The following is a 22,858-nucleotide window of genomic DNA, read 5'->3' on the forward strand; positions in this document are numbered from 1 at the left end:
TGAGATGTAACAAGAATAAATTAATACAAAATACAAAAAAAAAAAAAAGAAAAAAAAAAAAAAGAAAGTGATGTTCTTCTTTGGAGTGATGGGCCTCAGAATTTTTTAGTCAATCATGCAGCAAGGAACCTCATGATAGATCCCAAACACACCAGAGTGACTTCAAAATGAAAACAATATGGACATCACTGTCACATAACTTCATTAATTTCCAAAATTTTGTTTAGAAGCACAATTCATAGAAAAAGATAGAATCATGGTTGCCAAGGGGCTGAGCACAGGCAAGAGGGATGTGGGCTGCTGCTCAGAGGATACAAAATGTCAATCAAATGGGGAAGAAGTGTAAGACATGCGTGGCTGCACGGCACACCACGATGATCGTACAATACCACAGTGGGATGGACACTTGAAAAGATCTCTCCATTATTTTTCTCAGACAGTGTCATGTATCTTGATGTGCTCCAGGGCATCAGCGAATGTTTGCTGAGTGCATAAATAGATCTTACTACTCACGAGGAATGTAATCAGGAGTGATATGTAATTTTCTTTTAAAATAAAATATCCTTAACATACTGGTTTATGGAAACATAAATATCACTTTAAGCAACTGCACTTAAACAATATTTGGGGAACAAAGCTATAATTCAATGAACATATACTCCTCTTTCCTCTGTAGAGCCTAAGATGTTATGGTCAAGATAGTAAACTGCTTTACAATTTAAGATAAGGAAGATGCTAGGCAAAAGATCAATAAGGTATAATTAAGTCAGACAGCGAGTTATTCATTTAGATATGGAAAGCATAGAAAATAAAATATAAGCTCTTATAGTGGTGTTTTATAAATAGAGGATAATATCTGGTTTTCTCTGGGTGGGGAAAAAATATATGGCTTAACTAACCTCATTTAGTCAACTGCGCCCCCACCCCCATCGCCCACCGCCACCCCACTGCCTTTGTTCACACATTTCCCAAGCACCGTAACACAGTGAGTGGGCTTTGCCTTTCAACACCCCCTCACCCTTTGGCTGTCATCGGGCCACTTGCAGGCTACACTTATTTTGTTAATGTCAGTCATATTTGTCAATATAAGTTTTAAAACTAGATAAACTATTGAATATATAATGGCTTTTCTATAAAAAACTAAGGTAAGAACTCTGGTAAGTTTCAACAAGGATGCATCTCCCCAATAGCAGCTATGCAATTAGGTATGGGTAAAACAATTATAAATGATGGGAGAAAAATATATCAGAAAAAATTTATGAGTTGTGTACTCTGTATGCTTCTTCAAAAAGGCATATAGAATGTATAAATGTTACATAATTTTTTAAAGAGGTATTGTTTTTAACATGTATGAATGTTTGCATTCATGCGTATATGTGTATTACATGCATGCCTGGAGACTATGGACACCGGAAGAGGCCTTCAGGTCCACTAGAACTGGAGCTACAGGCAGTTGTGAACTGCCACGTGGGTGCTGGGAACTGAATTTGGGTCCTCTCCAAGAGCAGCAAGTGCTCCTCAGTCCCAATAAGTTATCTGATGTTATAAATTATACATAAAAAATGGATATTGATGGTACTTGTGCAGAGATGAAAATTTAGCCATTTAATCATAGATCTATATTCACAGGAAAAAAATGGCCATTGAATGGTGCCAAATTACATTACTGTATTCATTGCATTTTCATTTTGATGATTCCTTTAAAAGACATGGTATCAAATCAAATCTAGGACTTCAAATTTACATATATTTATTGTTTTAAAAAGCATTCTCTAATGCTTAAAGGATAATATATCTAATCTAATATATGTGTGGTAATTTTTAGTAGTTTATTAAATAATTTATGATATACTTAGCAATGATCATTTGCCACATAATACATTTCTTTAAAATTACACACATAAAAAATAGTTGATGATAATAGATTGTGTAGAGGAATGAGTCATTTTTCATAGTTTTTCCAATCTTAGTAAACTGGAGCTGTTGGCTATAGCTGTTGTGAAGATGCCCCCCCCCCCCCAGCACTCTGATGGCCGTTCTGGCAAACATTCAGGAAATTCATCCTAAGACAATGCTGAACTGTCTCGCCTCCCCTGCTGCATCTCTCAGTGGAAATTTAGAAAAGGCAAGGTTAAGGAAACAAGCCACAATTCCACAGAGTCTGGGCAATCTCGGCAGCACCAGCTCTCCCTTACAATCCGCTGCCTCGCTCCACTCTTTCACAATGCCTTCATTCATACTCTGGGGTAAAGAACTTGGGAAAGGAGTTTCTTTTCTTCAAGAGAACTCATATGGCTGCACAAGTGACACACCCTACAAATGCAAGTGATGGGAAATGTGTCCATCACTTGTGTAGCTATAATTCAATGGCTACGTTTAGTGGTGCCCTCACCATGTACAATTTTATTCAGTTGACCTCATTACAAAATGCCTTGCATGGCTTGCTATCATCATAGTGCTGGCTTTTGTTTGTTTGCTTTTTCTAAATGAGTAAATTTTAGAAAACAACATTGAATATGACATACCCACTAAAATCAATAAAGTCTATTTCTTTGGTAGTATTTTTTTGTTGAAAACTACGTAGGAATAGTTCTTTCACAAAATTTTGGCTTAACTACTTTTCAACAAAATCAAGATTAATTATGCTGGAATGGTTAGGAAAGTGGCCTTTGTGATCTAGCGGCCTAAATGGAATTCCAGATGTGTCCTCCACATTTAGCACACTACTGATCTCGCATATTAATTACCCAAGACATCATGAATACCACCCTATGGAGAAAAGGAATGACAGAACATCACTCCCCAAAGGGGAGTATGCTGCGTGAAGAGGATGCATCTATACTTTCTAGCTCCAAAACCCATGTCGCAAAACAAACCCACAAGTTTATCAGGAGCCAGTTAAGAGAACCAAATGAAGCAGAATCAAAACACGTAGCCTCTGAGATGGAGAGATGGCATGGCGGTAAAGAGCACTGGCTGCTCTTCCAGAGGATCTGGGTTCAATTCCCAGCACCCACATGGTGGCTAACAGCCATCTGTCACTCCAGTTCCAGGGGATCTGATGCCCTCTGTGGGCACCTGGAATGCACACGGTGCATAGACATACATGTCAGCAAAATATCCATACACATAAAATAGCAACAACAACTCAGGAAGCCACTAACACTAGTGGTGGCTTATTTAATATGAATGACATACCTTAGGTGAAACCTGCCATTCTATGTGTTATTTATGGTTTATTGGTCTCTTCACCTAGAAATTCGAATTCTAAGTATAGTGGGGTTTTTTTTCCAAATGATGCTCAGCATTAAAGTGAACATAAATCAAAATATAGTAATGAATAAAATATAATGAAATATAAATAATTAAAAAGCAAGAAACCATAAGGTGTTCTAAAAGCAGTACCTTGCATTTGAGCTGTCGGGGAGATCAGACCTTCCATGCCTGTCCTATATATCTGGTTTCTGATAAGCCATCAGACAGCTTGCTTAGAGCTGGGAGATATTTTTAAAAGAATGAGTATGTGGTGGTAGGGAGCAGGACATTTCACCTGTGTGACTGAAGAGCACAGGTCAAAGCGTACATGATGGACAGAGGACAGTCTAAGGTTGTCAGTCTTAACTCTTGACCTTGATTGAGATAGTATTTCATTGCTTGCTGCTGTGAACCCCATGCTAGCTGGGTGTCCAGTTTCTGGAAATTCTCCTGTCTCTACCTCCCACCTTCTCAGAAGAACACAGAATTACACATGTGAATTGCCATTATGTCAGCTCCAGGTGTCAAACATAGGTTCTCACATCTGTGAGGCAACTGTGCTCGCCACTGAGCCATTTCCCATCCTGGTAATTGGAATTCCTTAGAGACAAACTAAGAAATACCAGCTACTTCTGTTTTAAAATACATGTTTGTGTTTCAGGTCATTGGTTCTGATTCATATTTATGTACCTCAAATCTTGGAAATGAGACATGTGTATTTTGAAATGTTGATGTTAAAAAAAAATGTATTTTCCTCTGAATCTTAGCTCTCCTCTCCTCTCTCTCCTCTCCCCTCCCCCTACGCTTGTGCATAAGAGCTGTGTTTGAACCACTGGCACTCTTCAGCATGTACCACAGAAAGGCCCCACACATCTTTCCTCCAGTAAAGAAGAAAGGTTAACTTAGCCAAATGAATGAGAGGGAAGTAGGGCAGACAGCAAAAGGGCCACAAGCCTGCCATCTAGTGGCAATTCAGTAAAAACACAGATCCATGATTCCCAGTGTGGAAAAAGTAATAAAATCAAGAAAACCCAAGACTTCTGACAGCATGTATGCTCAGCCAATCTTCCCACTAAAGCCTTTGGTCCTTTGTGATGCACATACCATTATGAGGTGACACAGGTGCGTGGGTTATTTTTAAAGATTCAGTCATACAGAAGTATTTTAAATATTCTCACTACAAGAAAATGAAAGTTTGGGTAGGTGGACACATTTATCATCATTTGACCAACACATAATGGAAACATGTACCTTAGCATCACATGACATTTCAGAAACCTGGGAAATTTTCCTGAATTAATTAAAAATGTTTAAGTAGAATACAATTTTTTTTAAAGCCTTGGCCATATATAACGACCCACAAATAGGGTGCTAAACATTGATAAGACTTTTTTCATATGTCATTTAGCAAGTCTATACTTTATATCTTTAAAACAACTGTGTGTGCTGGCTGGCGGTGGTGGGTCTGCTTGAAAAATGAGCAGTGCAGCTGCCTCCCATCGAAAAGTTCAGTCGATATTGTGCAGCTCATAAATTATTCATAGTCCACCCTATTTAAAGCTGCAGGTCACATCAACTGTATTCCATCTACCTCAGTGGCTAGCAACAGGGGCTTTCTGTTAGCCTAGGAAACAAAATTCCTCTCCCTTCCCTCCCGTCGATGAGAAGAATCGAGTGCTCCCAAACACTGCATGCAGCAGCTGTGGCATGGAACACCTACCAGAACGGGCTCTGAATGCTTTATTTGTTGGTTTGTGGGTTTATTGTTTCCCCTAAGGCATCGCCTGCTTTTGCTGTTTCTCTGCTTTACAAAGATAAATTTAAAAGCCATTGTTCGCAGCACTCGGGCTTCAGATAAAGTTAAAGCAAATAAAGAACCAACAACAACAAAAAAAACTCCTCCCTGGAGCCCACGCACAGGTTAGGATGCGGCGTTGTCAGGTCTGCTCTTGGGACTTTCTCTGGCAAAAGCCAATGATGATCATTGGCTTCTCCTCCAGAATCAGTAGGCATTTTAAAGCAACCAAAATAAGGGTTTTAGGTATACACTAATCATTTGCAATTTCCTCTTTTATTCTAAAAAAAAAAATCTATCAGACATAAGGAAAAGAGAAAAATTTAAGAATGCCTTGTGTGTAGAAGCACATTTGACTAGCCAGGGGGGTCTTTTCAGAGGCCACCTGACCTCTAAGCCAAGCTCAAGTTGGCTGCAGAGTGTGGTACCTCTCTGCCAGCAGTAGGTGTCACACATAACTAAGAGGAAGAGAAGCCAGAAAGAGAGAGAGAGAGAGAGAGAGAGAGAGAGAGAGAGAGAGAGAGAGAGAAAGCATACTTTTCTATAGTTACAAAGCCACATTCATATATTTAATTTGGAATTATACTGAGTAAAAGACAGAACCTCTATATCTGTCAGTGAACGCATTTATAGCTGTATATTTCTGAGTCTATTCTACAATGCATTCAACAAGAGAAGTTCAACACAGAAGCTGCAAACACTGAGTGAAAAGCGTGTGGCGGGAAAACCAAGGGGACAGGAGCAGGTCAGTTGTCGATGCTGCTGCAGTACTTACTGTGGTGGTGGTGGTGACCTCCTCAGTCACTACCTTCAGGGTGTCAACCACGGAGATGTAGCCCAGCCGCTTAGCAATCGCCAGGGCCGTGTTACCATTCTGAATAAGAGAAAGAGGGAAAGAGTGAGAAAGGATAGGAAGGACTGCCTGGTGAGCCAATGAGCTCACCCCGCTGGCTCTGCATGAGCCAGCACTTCCTTCCAAAACAAGGCACAGCTCGGGAAAATCACTAGTTTTTACCATTACATCTAAATCCGTCTTTGCAACTTCTTTAGACTATAGCCCAGGTCACCATGGTAACACAACAAGCTTGCATCTGCCTGCTCTTTTTAATAAGAGGCACTTGATGCTTTAACCCTGAGGTTGTCACGCAGCTCCAAATCCTACACTGACTGGCCTTCCAAAGCCACCTCTCGAACTGAGGGAGGCATCTGCCAAAACTACTACGGAGAGCCTGGTACACTCATGGCTCACCAAGGGTCAGGCCATCTGCTGCAGGTAAGATGTTACCATAGGGACCCAGTGACAGATTTAGCGTCTGCTAGGCAGGAGCTCCAGCATGCTGCAAAAAAAACTATACAAGCCAGCAATTCTGGCTGCATCCAGCCCAAGCCTCTCGGGACCCTGTTTGTTTAATTACACCACTTAGTTTACATTTCAATGGCTCCATGTCCCAAGGAGGCAGTTCTAAGCCAGAGGCTCAGAGACTGGGCTCCCTTAAGAAGACGGGATGGAGGGGGGGAGGTGATGGAAGTACGCTCACATCTGAGAGCCAGCTGTAAGCAAAGCCCTTCCAGCAGCCCAAGTGGAGGGCCCCACTCCCCAGAGAGCCAACTGACTTCTTTCCCAGCAAGCACTCCCCCAGAAATTACAGACTCCTAGGAAGGATTTTCCCGAAATCCGGGGCTTTCCACAGTCCAAGAGTTTGTTTAAGGAGCATCTGTCACACGCAATCTCTGACAATAGGACAGTGGGGTAGGAGAAGAGAAAGATGAAAGAAAGTACAGGGAAGGGTCATGAGTGCTCCTTACCGCAGTGGTGGCATTAGGCTTGGCCCCGTGCTGGAGCAGGACATTAATGATGTGTGTGTGGCCCTGTTGAGCAGCTTGGTGCAAAGGTGTGTAGCCGTTCTGTGGGTCAAGACGGCACCAAAGAGCGAGCGAGAAGAAAAGTAGGTTAGCCTTTCATTTTTAGTTTTCTTGTCTTACTTGCAACAGACACATCAAAGACCTCATTGTTTATTTAGAGCACAATTTCCCAGCAACCCCTTTCTCAGCAGCAAACACTCCCTCACACCTTATGGTGGGCTATGAAACACAAGATAAACAGACTCCAAATTGTAGCTGTTAGTACATTATAACTGGTTTAAAATGCTTATGCTGAGAGAAGATTAAAAATAGAAAAGAACAATATAGCTGCGGTGTGTTTTCTTAGGAAAGATAAAGAGAGAGTTGGTGTATAGCTCAAGGCTGCAGAGGGTCACACTGGCTGCTGTTAGCCTATCCTAACAACCCTTGAAACTTAGAAGATAAACAACAATGAAAGAGAATTGAATCTCATGCTTAACTCGAGAGATGGCTCTGGTTATAGAAGATTGCGCGTGTAAACTTTGGAAGAGAAAACTTCATTGGAAACGTAATGCTCTGCCATGACCCCCCAAATGTGTCTTTAAAAAGTCGAATTTTGACAGTGTAGTCTAAGCTTTTATGGAGACGAAAGACCCTGACTTGGAAGGAACTGCGGTAAAGATTACTATGAGCCAGTCTTGTACAGCCCTGTAGTAGTGGACGGGTGACACAAGTTAGTAAGTTATTTATTTGTATGAACTCAAAATTTTCACTGGGATCCTTGAAGGTGAGATGGGAGTCATCTCCAAGGCATTCGTTTTGTGCAGGATACTAGACTTTATCTTCTTTATCTCTCTGAAGTGACTTGTAGGGCTTGGCATATAAAAGGTATTTTCTAAATAGTAGTTGACTAAATGAACGGTGAACAAATGATTCACAAATAAATGCCATTTTTCTCATTTCAGAGATGATGAAACTGAAACTAACAGTTAACCAATTTCTCCACAATCACTGTAGGTCCAGATCCTATGTAGAAGATCATGGAAACCAGTGGCTACTTAGTGATTCCCTGCCAAAAATCTTTATTTATTTGTATCAGAGTCCATTGTGTTAAGCCATGACTTCTAAGTAGCCCACTTGTATATACATATATTTAAAAGAACATGCACATATGTGTGCACATTTCACCCAGGGTCAGAGCAGACTCGTGGGCAACATGCATATTTGGTCATTTTGACCATATAAAGTGTCTGATTATATTCATGAATGTCATAAGACCCTCTCTATACAGGCGCAGTGACCTTCCTGTGTGTGGGAATGTCATCATGCGTGAGTGTCTTTCTGCCCAGATGTTCCAAACTCTGTCACATTAGGAGTATGACATGTACTATAGATCCCTACAACTAAACAATGCCCAAAGCCCTGAAAATACAAATCTACAGAGATGCTTAGAACCCTACAGTCATTACAGAGACCCTGCTTTCAAGCCAGGCAATCTGTGGACAATTGAGAAGGATAAAGTAAGTGATATTTAGCTTCCTACAAATTCTTTCTTTCCATTTTGTTTATAATGTTCTGTAAAATGAATTTAGCAGACTTCGTCATTATCATCCAAGTTAGTTCAATTATCAAGCACTTACTAACTGTGTACTATGTGCTAAATACTTTAGCATAAAAAGAACATTCCATGTGCTAAACTAATATATATATATATATATATATATATATATATATATATATATATGTATGTATGTATTAGAATATTTTAAGGATAGATTACCTACAGCTGCATAAATAATGCTAAATATAATTAATCACGGCTAAATAACAGTCTGACCCCACAGTAGGCCATATTAGATGGGGTCCTCAGTGCCCACTGTGGCCTGGAAAATGACCCCTGGGTATGATTTAATCTAACCTTTACCTGAAACTGTGGTGACTGAGAGTATTCACCAGAAGTTGAACAGGGGTATACCTTTACATGAACATCGGGTTGACATTCATGTGACTCTACAACTCATCGGCACATCCGTCTCAGACCTAGCTCTTTGAATTAAGGATAAGCAAAGCTTCAAGTCACTTATCCTTCCACTTTCTCACATGTCATATAGAAGTGGCCAAAGACCCATGCTTCAAGAACGACCAGATAAGTTTTCCATGAAGATACAGCTGGCTCATAAAAATTATATGAAAATGCGAGAGATTGCGTCATTTCTTCATTGACAACCTTTGTATCTTTGCAGTATGTCCGATAAAAGAAATTTCCACTTTGTACTATAGTTTAAACCCCTTTCAAATGCTAGTTCCCTGTAAGTCTCAACTTAATATGACAGGGTTTCATTATAATTCTGAGCAAATAATGATTTCATTTTTAAAAGTGTATATTTCTTAATCTTAATGCCAAGTTTTGTAAGTAGTTGAGGAGTAAAGGTAGTACTTATGTTTGCATTTTAAAGCAATTAAACAATTCTTTAGTAGCTATGGTTACACTTAAAACATCAGGAAGAAAATATAATTCCTTCTGCAAAGGTATTATTCCATGAGGAAAAATTCTGAAGAATTTATTAACAGATTGCCTATTAAGGCATTCAGCTATCTACTCCCCTGAAATATATAACAGTAGAAGTTATATAGTTCACCTAAAAAACCCCTAGAATGTTAAAAAGTTATTTTTTCTCTTCATTAAATGTGTTTGCCACAGACCTAATTCCACAGAGGCCCAGACAATACAATACAGAGTTTGAAAGCTAAGTCTTAAAGCCATCTCTGTGGGCAAACTCTCACTGAAACCAAGTAAATCTTTGCTAGAACCTCCAGAGTCTTGTGGCATGGTGCATTTGCACATTTCAGTCTGCCGTGACTGTGTGTGTGAGCTGGCTCAACACAAATGGTGCTAGGAACTAAAGCCCAAGAAGCCATATGGAAGCTTTTAAATAAGCATCAAACAAAAGCTTCATGGAATTTTGTAGGTCAGAAACTACACAACGGCCACTGTAGGGCAAGATCAGAAGTTTAGAATACTATTTTCAGCTTACAAAATAAGCTTATTTAGATTGGTTTATGATATGCTTTTGCACAAAAACTTTGTTTCTGCTTCTAAGAAGACAAGTAAACACTGGTTTACAAAACATCGAGTATTTCTAATTAGTAACATCTTCAAATGATGGCTCTGAAACTCCTGGGTGTGCTCAGGTGTTCAGGTGATATACCTGAGCTAAAGGCAGGCCTTCCTGATGCTTGAACTCAGACACACCCTGCAAACCTTGCTCTGTGGCAGTGAGTTGCAAGGTTACACTATCCATCAAGAGCAGCAGTCACACTGCACTTTTCTCTAACTTGAGCTAACCTGTGTGCACTGAGAGGTGGGGTGACATTCAGACCCACTCTGTCCAGTTGGTCTTTTTTCCTACATTGTGCGGAGCTGTTAGGGAGATGCCATCTCTGAGTTATACCTGAGCCTAGGCCTTTTACACTGTTGTCAAAGAACTCCATAAAATGTTCCCAAAGAGATAGCTTGTTTAACAGGGGAAGTATGAGGTACGTGCAGTTCTGTATTTCCACAGGAGGAGATGATGGGTTAGGAGACAGAGCCAAGAGCCTGACACACAATAGAGGACGTCTGGCAGGGCATCAGACAATCTATGTCATCCATCGATTCTATGAGAATCAAATGCATTCTGCAGAAAATTGTTAAATCAAAGCTGTTTTAACTTTATAACACATACAATTCTGAACCTGACCTCCACAGCCATCAAAGCTTATCAGAATGAAAAGACCTAAACAATCAGAAAACCACACTGCTTCTTCAAAACCTTGGAAGAACTAAAAAACAAAATTAAAATTTAAAATAAAAGGCAACTTATGGCTACGGTCGAGTGTCCTGACTGCATCCGTGGTACAATGAGTTTGACTGTCAAGAAGGAAACCGAGTACATATTTTACCTTGGTTTTCGCATTGACATTTGCTCCCTGTTTCAGAAGAAAGTTGACCATTTTCACATTTCCATAGTGACAGGCCACGATTAGAGGAGTGTAACCAAGCTGTGAATGACAAATCCGAAAGTTCAAGTATTATCCTTCCAGTAGTTAATAACCCAAGCTAAGGCTTCAGTCATTGTATGATGGTATACTTTGAGAGCTGTCACTAACCACACAGAACTTTATATAAACCAGGGGAGATCAGACACTGGGGTGACTTAACTTAGCTGAAAGAACTGAGGAGTGAGAAATGATAGGATATGCCAATGGGATGGAGAAGACTCTGGTAGAACAAGGAGGTGGAGGTGGTGAAAGGTTGGTGAGGAGGATGCAAGGACACACAACAAGGTGTCTTCTGGACATGGCATGCCCCTCACACTCATAAACTCATTGCAGATACTGGTATCTGTGTAAAACTTGCACAAGATTGGCCCCATTGATATTTCATCCTGAATGACAGAGGGGGGGGGGCCTATGAGGCCCCATCCCTCCCAGAGGGACTATTAGCAATCAACACTTGTTTGGGGGAATAGTGTCACTGTCTTCAGTAGTGTAGCTGGAGATAAACTGCCCCCATTCTATGGAATAACTTTCAACCTAGGTTCAGGTGAGCAAGTCTAATTGAACTCAGTGGCCCAAATGCAAAAGAAAGCAGGAGGCATGGTAAGAAGAAAAGTACTGGTGGGAGGGGGAGTGAGTGAGGGAAGGAGGGGAGTAGACGAGTGAAAATGACTACAGTAATTATGTCAATAAGTGACATTAAAGCAATAACAAAAAGAATGGATAAGCAATCGATAGTACAGAGAGGACCAATCCACCTCAAGATCAAGAGCATGGAGCAGAGGAAGAACAGGGCCAAAATAGTGAGGTTATATACATGAGTTAAAGCCAAAATGAGAGAGTGGGCAGCACCCTGAAGACCAGGAATCTTAGGACTGGCCCTGGGGCCACTCCCATCTGATCCCAGCAGGCACAGGGAAGCATGGGAGGGTTCCTACTTTAGAATGAGCTTTTAAGAAGAGGGACCTTGGGCATGAGCTGACCTGAATGAGGCCAGCCAAGAATCAGCCATACCAGAACTGGTGGCAATGTTGCCAAGAGATCTGCTGTACCTTCGTGTAGGCATCCTGGTCAGCCCCGTGTTTGGTGAGAATGTCTGCAACGTTCACTTTATCTTCTTGGGCTGCAAGGTGTAAGGATGTGAGTCCACTCTGTAGTGAGAATGGAAGTAGAGGAACACATCAGAGAGGAAGCGTGCTGTCACCTGTAGGAGCCTGTTTTGAAAGGAGCCAGAGAAGCATATGGCCTCTCCTCAGACATCCCGTCTTCTAAGGCCCAGAGTCAATGAGTTTTCAACCGACACCTATTCTCTGCATCAGATCAGATTTTCTGTATTTGGTGTTTATGATTTGATTCTTTAAAATAATTTGGCTAACAAGCTTCCAAACAATATTCCTTTCAAGCCTACCTACATTTTTCATGGATCTACTTACTCACTTAAATAATGGACCAAAAATAGTGCTCAGCAACAATCAATATTTTCATCAATAAAGTGTCATATTAATGTTGAAATGTATTGAGTTACTGGAAGTAAGCTCAGAATATTCTTTTCCAGTACTCAGTTGGCGTTGGGGTAAGGGGTTTGTCTTCAAAATGGTAATTTCTTTTAAGTAGACATATCCTTTATATACAAACATAAAGCTTGGCAAATTTTATGAAAACTAGTTTATCGGGTATCCAGTAATCAATGTGTTGATTTTAATACATGGCTAAAGTACAAAAGTGAATTAATTTTAACACATCAAGAAATAGAGAGAAGCAGTGTATCTGGCTGAGGCACATCTTAGCAGCCTTACTATATATGAATAGCCTCTCTCAAACAAAACTGAGATTTAACGGTATCAAATATAATTTCAGCAGGCAATTTTTTGAGGAGGAACTCACAGGATTGAACACAGGTATGAGCCAAGTTCTTGCCTATATAGAGTCCATAGCCTAGAGTATGCCATGCCATGTACCCCACTTCTCCAACTAGCACTCCGATATCCTCTGTATTTACCCATTTTTAGTATTTTCAGTGGGTACTGGTGCTTAACTCTAGGGCCTCAGGCACACCGCACAAATGCTTCATAAGCTCAGCTCCCTTTTCACCTTTGATAAAACAAGGACTCACTAAAGGGCCCATACTAGCTATGGACCCACTTAATAGTTTGGGCAGGTTTTGAGTTTAGGAGTCTCCTGCCTCAGCCTGTTAGTTGCTGGGAATACAAGCCTGTGCCATTAAACATTGTTAACAATGCTGGGCCTATAAACTGAGGTAGCTACCTCTTTCACAGTCAGTTGGCATCCTGGTTAATTGGCCAGCCCCATTGACCACTGCTGGAAGGCACATTTGCCCCGTTAGCACTGAGGCTGCCAAAGCTGAGCATGGCCTTCAAACTCATGGCTTCCAGCATGGTGCTATTCCTAGACATTAACAGATGCTCTAACCATTGAAAGCATGGGTGGGTCCTACCCCTAGAGGCTTTGCAGGTGTAGTAACTGTGTCACATGTGTGTCTGTAAGTGCCAGAGAGGAGAGGGGCTATGTTTACTATCAGTACTCTGACGTACGAACATCTTAATGATTAGTAGCCTGATATTCCCTGAAAAAAAAAAAAAAAGTGAGCCTGAGACGATGACCAGTCTGGTGCCATGGGGCCAGGACAAGGAGCTAGCTTGAGAAGGCTGGCCTGAAAGGGCTCCCAGGACCATGACAGGGAGCAACCTGGAGACTGATAGAACTCACCCCTGGGACCTTGGGTTCCTGACAGGAGTAAGCCTGAGATAGATGAGCCTTGAAAAGGATCACTTGGGCAGGCCTGGGCACAGAGCAAGCCCAAGGCGACTACCAGACTCTACTATGGGGCCTGGACAGGGAGCTAGCCTGAGATGACTACCAGTCTGGCACTGCACAGGTCTGAGGACGGAAAGGCAAAGCATGCCTAAGATGATCCCTGCCTGGTACCATAACGCACAAGCAGGGCATAGCACTCCTGAGACCACTCCAGACACCCAGAAACCCCAGATGTCATTAAGAAGAGCAAGTAAGTGGTGGGAAAATTGAAGAGAATCAGAAGGATGTGTGCACAATGAAGAGAGCAAGAACTAGAGATCCGAGGGTAGTGAGGGACAGCCTGATGTGAGTAGCCTGTGATGCCACCTGGGACCATGGTGGGGTCCTGGCCTGTGCCACATCTGGGTCCATGAGCCAGCAACAGGGGTTTGTTTGCCACCAACGGCTAGGCAGATGACACTGGTCTGGGCTGCCACCTGGGGACATGTTGATATCTGAGAGCTATGCAGAATTCACCCCACCCATCACCTGGGCAGAACTGCCCCTGGGGACATGAGAACAGGAGAGCTGACCCCCAATTCTAGCCAGCTTCAGTACATGGGAGAGTGGGCCCCCACACTGAGGAAGTTGTGCATGAGCTGGCCCTATTATTCATTTCCCATGTTGTGGTGTGAACGAGGGAGAGATATCAGAGATATTGTCCTTCTCACATGCTCATAACCACCTGTAACAGGGAGGAGACCTGGTCCAGAGATCATGAGAACACAAGAGCTGTCCCTTCCGCTCACCAGCTGCAGCGCTCCAGAGAGTGGGCCCTGCACCTCACATGGGCAGCACAGTAGAGCTGACCCTGATGGCAGGGGATTAGATGAGCTGGCCCTGAAGGTGTGAGCACGGGAGCAATGTCCTCCCTCCCCCTTACCTACTACAGGCAGGAGAGCAGGCCCTGACTCTCACCTATTGCAGCACTTGGGAGAGTGGGCCCCACACCTCACCTGGGCAGTACAGTAAAGCTTCTTCTGGATGTGGGGGTTGCAGGCGAGTTGGACTTGAGGGTATAAGTATGGGAGAGCTGCCCCTACCTCTTGTCTGCTGCACAGTTGTGTGGACTAGGGAGATATACCCTCTTCTCCTCCCTGGTCCCTCACCATCTATAGCAGGTGGGAGAGCTGGCCCCCAAGGTCATGAGAGTAGAAGAACTGGCCATGTCCCTCACCAGCTGCAACACTCGGGGGAGAGTGGGCCCTGCATCTCATCTGGGTATGGGATAGAGCTGGTCCTCGCTGCAGGGCTTGCTGGTGAGCCAGCCCTCAGAGCATTATAGTAGGAGAGTCAGCATGCTGAGCAGTTCAGGTACCTCTCAGGCCCAGATACAGGGCTTTGAATTGGCCTACCCCAATATCTTTGCAAGAGATAAACTGCTGGAGTGCAAAGGGGGTGGTCCTACAGATACAAAACTACAGGATCCCCATGACACAGGACAACAGCAAGATATCTTAGAGAAGTCCCAGTGAGTTTCCAGTATCAATAGAGTAGCAGAAGCCAGAGGCCTCATACCAGACCAATGAGTCATTGCAATGAACATTTGCAAGCAAAGAAGTGTGGACAAAATGGTACAATGTGGGACGCACTATAGCTTCCACACTGAGATTATTTTCCCCCTATTGGAGGAGAGGAGGCAGCAAGGGTAGAAAGCAAGTGTGAGGGAGAGAGAGATGAATGGGATTAGGGTACATAATGTGATATTCACAAAGAACCAATACAAAGTTTAAAGAATAAAAAATAAAAAATAAAAGAAAGAAAAAAACATGAGTGGCACATATAGAGAAAAAAAATTCTATGACATCGCAGGAAGCTTTCATTCCAAGGCTTGGTGCTTGCTAATTCTTGAGCTAGCTTGGCTCAACTTTGAGCTTCATAAAACATCAGTCTGAGAAAGAAACCTTTTTTTTTTTTTTTTACATTAAAATTCTGTCACTTATAAAGAAATATTATTTAACCCTACAGCATAAAATTATAATATTAAGACAAAGCATAATCTGAATATTAGCAAAACTCATTAGAATTTTCCCCCCTCCAGTTGGTTTTTTTCCCCTTGAGGCAGAGTGTCACCATGTAGCCAAAGCTGACCTCAAAGTCAGGATCCTCCAAAACTGAACAATGCTCTTCATTGCTGAATGTGCAAGTCAAAAAACTCCTTAAATATTTGCTATTTGGCTGCTTACACTCTTTGAAATCAAGTAATATTTTGAAAAGGATATTGTCAAGGAGAGCAGAGTGAATTCACTCTATATGTTTAGAAGTTAAGCATTACAGCATCAGACACATTGTGTGATCAGTTTCAAAGTATTTTTCCTTGAGTTGTTGGACAGAGTTGATCAGGAGACACCCTAAACAATACAGACTATTTATCTTGATTGACTACCAGAACTTGATGACAAGGCCTTATCTCTTCTGTGGATGGGTGATTCAGTTTCCTTTTTTGGATATGATCACTGGTCAATCAATTGCCACAGTGGATGGTTGCACACCCATGAGCATATGTGGGTAGCACAAATTGTACTCCATGTGTTATTTTTAAAGAAGAAAATACAAGGTTAGGAAGGATAGGGAGAAGCAGGGGAATATATGGGGGAAGGATGAGAAACAAATATGAGCAAAATACATTGTATGACATTCTCAAAGAATCAATAAAATATTATATATAAGAGATTGTAATCTACTCAAGACGGTTCTTAATGCTTAAAAAAGTTTCTCTGGATTATTTTCAAATAGGTATGTTCTTAGCAGACAATAAAAAGTCGAATACCCTTCCTTTGTACACAGATAGTAAACAAAAATATTTTGTATCTCAATATCAGGACTTCCCCACCTGGGCAAATGATCACCTCAATGGCAGGATTTAAATGTGGTCCAGACTTCCCCTACTGTCTGGATGATATTAACTTTCATGGTTAGGTTTTGTGTTCATTCTTGTTAAAATGCAAGTCTGGGAAGACCATACCAGCTTCATGCTGTGATTTACGTGTGCCTGTCAAACTTTCAAGGCAAAACTAAGTCTCCAAATTCACTTATTGATGCTACGTGCAGTTGGGATCTCTGGGTGAGAGCCCATGAGGGTGAAGCTTCCACTCTCCATTTGTGATGCTCTCCTCCATGTCATTTTGTAATAAGAAAACCCTAATCATTTGCCTAAGAGGTGCCAGCATCATCCTGTTGGAATCCTCAGCCTCCAGATCCACAAACCAATCCAAACTCCTCTTATTGTCTAGGAAAATCCAAATCTAAAGTATTCTGTCATAGCAAAAGATTAAGCCATTACACGTCAAGGATCTGGGAGGACTTTTGATGAACAGGACTTTGGACACAAAGATGAGGGGTGCATTGGGACACTTCTGAGCAATAAAGACAGAGACCAGACTGCTAGATACACTGGGTACACTTTATCTGTATCATGGCTCTTCTAAAGAGTTCATGTTATATGGCTCTGTAAGTGCAGGTAAGCCAATTTGTACCAGGTATTCCAAAAGTACTAGGTAATTCTTCAGTCACACACTGAAAGCATTGCATCTGTGGAAAATCACAAGAAGCTTAGTTTTTATCTCACCCAGTCCCATGGCACAAAAAAGCACCAAGAGAGTTGAATGGTGAGTTAATAAACACAGACTGTGATATTCAGTTTCTCAGCAGCTTATTCCACTAAGTTCTTAGGCCACAACTTAAGGTGTATCTGTTGTTTGGCTTGGGTGGGAGATGTGGACCTACTAGCTCAAATTCACCTGTTAAAGAGGCTCCAGTTGGAACCAGTCTTTTATCTCTGTCCCTTGCTCCCCAGCCATTTCCTTACTGCAATGTGCAATTAAACCAGCAGAAACTAGGCCACTGTGTGACTCTTGGAAATGCAGCAATCTTAACTCATTTAAGACAGTGGGCTAGCCTCTTGAGATGCTCACACCACACAGAGATGCTGAGAAAGCAGGGCTGCACAAAGAGATAAACTAATTTGAGAAGAAAAGTAAAGACCCACAGTTTGGCTATGGAAAGTGGACCTGTGGGAGAAATTGGGAGCACCTCCTGGTTTTCTAGCTCTCATAAGTTTGCCTTTCTTGTATCTTGGTTTTTTTTTTTTAAGTACAGCCATGTTTCCTTTACACACACACACACACACACACACCATTTTTCCAAACAATCTTTGCTTAGTTTCTATTTAAATTTCCCTAGTTAGACTTGATTGAGGCCAGATTCTAGAAGAGTACCTTGGTTGACATGTGAATATTGGCTCCTTTTTCCAGAAGCAAGGTGACCATATCTGTGTGCCCCTCTTGTGAGGCCAGATGCAGTGGAGTGACCCCTTGCTTTGTCACAGTGTTAGTCTCGGCTCCGTAGTTCAGTAGTGTGGAAGCTATCTGCATTTGATTCTTCTTGGCAGCAATGTGTAAAGGAGTGTAGCCATTCTACAGCAGAAACAACAACAACAAAAAGATAGATATGACACACACGTGCACACATGCATCACACACAGAGAGAACACACAGAAAGTGTTCAAATATTTATCTCCAACGGAAATAATAAAGTATAATCAGGCCAGGAAAGATAAATGTAAGCTAACAGTTAATTCAAACTCTTAGTCACAACATGTTTTCATCTAACCATACCCAGTCTTTGCAACCAATGACAAAACATCCCTCAGTATACTGCAGAACAAATACAGACACAAAAGCATCAAATCTGAAAGTCTCTTCATAGTTGGATTCTCTCCCAAACAGGAAAAGAAAGTACAGCTCCTGTGGGATAGCCTTTCAGCACCTGGTGGAGGGGTCGCCTGTGTCTGGAGACTCATCTGGACTTTTCTCTAGTCCAGGATAAGTATCTCATTCCTTCAGTTATTTCTGACCCTTTGGCCATTCTAGTCCTCTCTCCCTGAAAGATAACCTGTTCTGAGCTGACTATGATCTACCCATAATGCTCCTGGATCACACAGTTTCCTACCACTGAATTCTACACATCAGATATTATTTTGACCGCACAGAATCAATGTGAGAAAGTCTATGGTATTGCTACAATACTTGTCCTCAAATGGCTCTAACTGGAGTCTTTTTTTCACTCCTTGAGAAAATGCTAATGAAGTCCTAGAATAAGCCAGGTTCTGTGATGTCTGAAGGAACACAGAGGGGGATAAGATTTGTGCTGTTAGGAGCTTAATGTTATAGGACTGTTTTGCAATCATGGTAAATATTTTAAAATATGATCTTTGAATAAATTTTTAAATGAGTGACTGAAAGATGTGGCATTCATTTTTTAAAGAATATAAACACATATGGAAACAGCATAAGCTGTAGATGATAGATACACACCAAGAAGGTATCAGTAGTTTTGAGACCCATTTAAAACTATCAACAATGCAGTTGACCCGCATGAACATTTAAAAGGCAAAGAAACAAGAGACTCTTTACAGGAGCTGAGTGAAAAGCTTGATGTTAGAAGGAACGAAGGTATGAAAGGTTATGTATTATAAGCAGGAAGGAAAAACCTATAGGGCCTTTATCAGGTTACATCTCTCAGTGCCTAAAACACTGACTGCTAGTAACAAGAGTAATCTCCACAAGCTGATACACACGATATGTACTCCCTATTGATAACTGCTGACTCTAAAGATTGCAAAAGAAAAAAAAAGGGAAAGTCTTAGACAAAGCAATTGGTAGAAACAGTTATTATCACTGTTTCATGGCAAGTATTTAAACGCAGGGCCCATGGATACCGGTATGGCGCTTAGCACTCCTAGGCTGTGGTCCTCACCTTGGCAGTGGCATGAGGGGAAGCACCCTTCTCCAGCAGCAGCAGCGCCACCTTCTGGTTGTCATAATGAGCAGCAACATGGAGCGGGGTAAGGCCATTCTGTAAAGGTGGTGTTTGAATCTCAGCGTTAATACATTAGTCAGCTACTCTGAAGCTACCAGGATGCATGGGTGGTGCTATCAATTAACTACATGTTAATTAATTAATATGGTCAATAGAAAGGTAATTTTCATATTAGAAACACAACTCAAATTGAAAACGTTTGTGCTGAAAATTAGCAAAGGGCAGCTTTCTGGTTCCAACAAATAAATCTAAATTTCTGTGTACATCCAATGACTCTTAACATAGAGAAGCTGTGGGCACTTTAGGATAAGAATACATATTTGAGGCATGACAAAAAAGAAAAGCCTCTAAATTGCAGTGTACAACAAAGATAAGGGGTATGTATACTTTGAGCATGGGTATTTGGTGTACTTTTGCCTAGTGCATTAATTTTTATTTCTGGTGAGTGATAAGAATGAGACAACAGAGTCCAATGATGAAAACATACTATAGAAACCACTTACCTTCCCTGCTGAATCTGCAGCTGCACGGCGTTGCAAGAGAAGTTTTGCCACATCTAGGCTTCCATACTTGGCTGCTACATGCAGGGGAGTGAAACCTTTCTATAGTGCAACAAAGAAAAGTGAAAATTAGGTGGGGTTTTCCCCCTCAATTACTTACCAAATTTCTGTTGACCCACAAAGCAAACACTGTTGGTTTTCTATTTGTGAAAAATGGTGGCGTGAAACCCGCCTATAGTTATAGGATTAGGAATAGCATTTAACCAGACCTGGTAGGAGCTTTGTGGGGCTTGATGGAGCGAACAAGAAGAAAATGTATCAGAACACTTGGAGACTGGAGCTTGGTATTAACAGACCTGAGGCTCATAATCTCCACTGGTGGCAGTAAACAGCTCTGATTTGTGAACAGAAAGAAAAGCACCAAAGAGCATGCCTTTTGTCTTGCCTCTAACGTGAGTGCGACCAAGTGAACAGCTGCCTTCGATTTCATATAGCCCTTTCATAATACTTTTAATACTAAAATTTGTTTATAATATTTAGGAAGCTTGGGCTAAAAAGAAATCAATCATTCAATTCAGCTGACGTGTTTTCTCCAAAACTGGCCAGATAAAATGATCTACAGAATAAAAACATATTCTATTAAAAAACATTTTTATTTTACACACTAATCTTTGTCCTCTTTTCCTAGAAGACATTGCTCTCCAAAGACCAATCCCTCTAAATCAAATCCATTGTCCTGGTGTGCCACTGGCTGACTAACTCTAAATAGTTAGCCACACTGAAGCTAACAATATGCTTCTAAAAGATGCTTGCCCTACACATTTTATGAGCATATACTAATGTCCCATGAGCCTAGCCAACAGCAGTACTTTGATGAGCAGCATTCTATAAATAATGTGAGTCCCAGCCCTGAAACCTCCAGGTGGCACAGCTTCTGCACTATGATGTTAGCCCACCCTCCTGGACAAATGCTGCAGTACATGCCTTTCTGGAACAACAGTGGGAGTTGGAAGATTCTAACACTAACTGGGCCCAGAAAATAAACCCAGCTGACACTTACTTCTTTTTTTTTTTCATTTTATTATTTTATTCATATTACATCTCAATTGTTAGCCCTTCCCCTGTTTCCTCCCATTCTTCCCTCCCTCCCACTTCCCCCCTTCTCCCCTCCCCTATGTCTGTGATTGAGGGAGACCTCCTCCCCCTATATATGCTCTTAGAATATCAAGTCTCTTCTTGGTAACTTGCTATCCTTCCTCTGAGTGCCGTTAGGCCTCCCCATCCAGGGGACGTGGTCAGAAAGGGGGCACCAGAGTTCCTGTGAGAGTCAGATCTCACTCTCCACTCAACGGTGGAGAATATCATGATCGTCGGCTAGGTCTTGGTAGGGGTTCGAAGTTTAATGCTTATATTCTCCTTGGCTGGTGCCTTAGTTTGAGGAGGATCCCAGGACCCAGATCTGCCTGTCATAAAGTTCTTCTTGTAGGTTTCCAGGACCCTGTGGGTCCTACTATTTCCTTATTCTTCCATGTTACTCTCGCCTAAAGTCTCAATAGGATGAGACACTTACTTCTTCACTGGGCTTAAGTCCCCATCAAAAGCACAGAACATCTCCCAAGAACCAATATTGCCTTTTCATGGTGTCACCAGATCAATTATTGTTAATTAAAATGACATTTTAATTTCTACTTAAAAAAAATATAAACATTTGGTCTTAGGAAGTTCTTGGAAGAGAGTGAATCTTCTGGCTTTTTTCCTGTGTGAGATAAATGTAGGAATCAGTTCATTCTTTTCCACAGAAGTTCACTCACTGTCGAGGCTCTGCTCCCTGTACTCCACATACACAAGGGTTGGAAGGTGCTAGCTTGGGATAAACTAGATTTCTCAGACACAACTTCATGTGGAGGAAGAGGAAAAAATAACCTTACAGTCCAGTTGAGGTTGTGCCAACTGCTTTGTACACTTTGGAAATCTTTATTAAATAAAACTGCCTAGCATTTTCACTGCAGAATGCCAGGGACTAGAAGGCACCTCTTGACTCACAGGGCCACTTCTTCCCATGGGAATCTCATCAGAGCTTCATCTCCCTCTGGTATTTATAAACACTTAAGTGGCTTTAATGACAATGAGTCACCCAGCATTCAGTCCATCTCGGTTGCTAAATTATTCTGTTTAGCAATTACTTCCATTTTATTACCCTACTGTACTATGGAATTGGTTGTTTTTTTCCAATCCTAAAAATCTTTGAATGACGGGCGACTACTTTCTAGTCCTTTACTTTTATATGTATTAATTCCATTTCTTTGGATCCTCATCAATTGCGATGGCTGCCAAGCCTCTTGGGTTACCATCATCATTGTCCATTTGTTGCTCTGTGTCTAAGTTCTGAGTTTTTCTTTTCTTTTCTTTTCTTTTTTAAATAGAAAGACGTTTATTTTTATTTTTAATAAAATAAGCAAAATTACATTTGTATCTGTTTTTCTTTCTGAAGAATTTTTAAAGTGCATTCATCTTTGCAGGTGTAACAATTTAAAAGTGCATCAACTTCCTATGTCAGAACATTTTAGAAGACAAATGTATTTTTATTTTATGTATAAGAATGTATGTCTGAATGTATGACTGTGCGGCACCTTTGCAGGCTCCGGAAACGGAGTTACAGATGGCTGTACATTGCTTTGTGAGAGCCAGGGTCTATGTAGGAGCAGCGAGCGCTCTCCACTGTAGCCCTATCTATCCAGCTCTGTGTCAGAACATTTTTGATGCAGCATTCCTATGCTGACAGGAACTGGGGGGC

The 22,858-nt window shown here is 41.5% G+C and overlaps 1 protein-coding gene and 1 non-coding gene across 3 annotated transcripts in view; one reads left to right on the forward strand and one right to left on the reverse strand.

Moving 5' to 3' along the window:
• Window positions 1-22,858, reverse strand: part of Ank2 (ankyrin 2) — a 213,162-nt gene that overhangs the window by 71,116 nt on the left and 119,188 nt on the right. For both annotated transcript variants that reach the window (XM_051165831.1, XM_051165830.1), the window contains 7 exons: window positions 20,068-20,166; window positions 19,502-19,600; window positions 17,962-18,159; window positions 11,983-12,081; window positions 10,835-10,933; window positions 6,857-6,955; window positions 5,826-5,924 (listed from right to left, as the gene is read on the reverse strand). In XM_051165831.1, the coding sequence (XP_051021788.1) occupies window positions 5,826-5,924; window positions 6,857-6,955; window positions 10,835-10,933; window positions 11,983-12,081; window positions 17,962-18,159; window positions 19,502-19,600; window positions 20,068-20,166 (792 nt within the window). The remainder of the gene's footprint in view (window positions 1-5,825; window positions 5,925-6,856; window positions 6,956-10,834; window positions 10,934-11,982; window positions 12,082-17,961; window positions 18,160-19,501; window positions 19,601-20,067; window positions 20,167-22,858) is intronic.
• LOC127206735 (small nucleolar RNA SNORA17) lies at window positions 13,381-13,512 on the forward strand. The gene has a single exon (XR_007832839.1). It is a non-coding gene; the product is annotated as a small nucleolar RNA SNORA17 (small nucleolar RNA).

This window comes from Acomys russatus, chromosome 23 (genome assembly GCF_903995435.1).
Source record: "Acomys russatus chromosome 23, mAcoRus1.1, whole genome shotgun sequence".
NCBI classification, from domain to species: domain Eukaryota; kingdom Metazoa; phylum Chordata; class Mammalia; order Rodentia; family Muridae; genus Acomys; species Acomys russatus.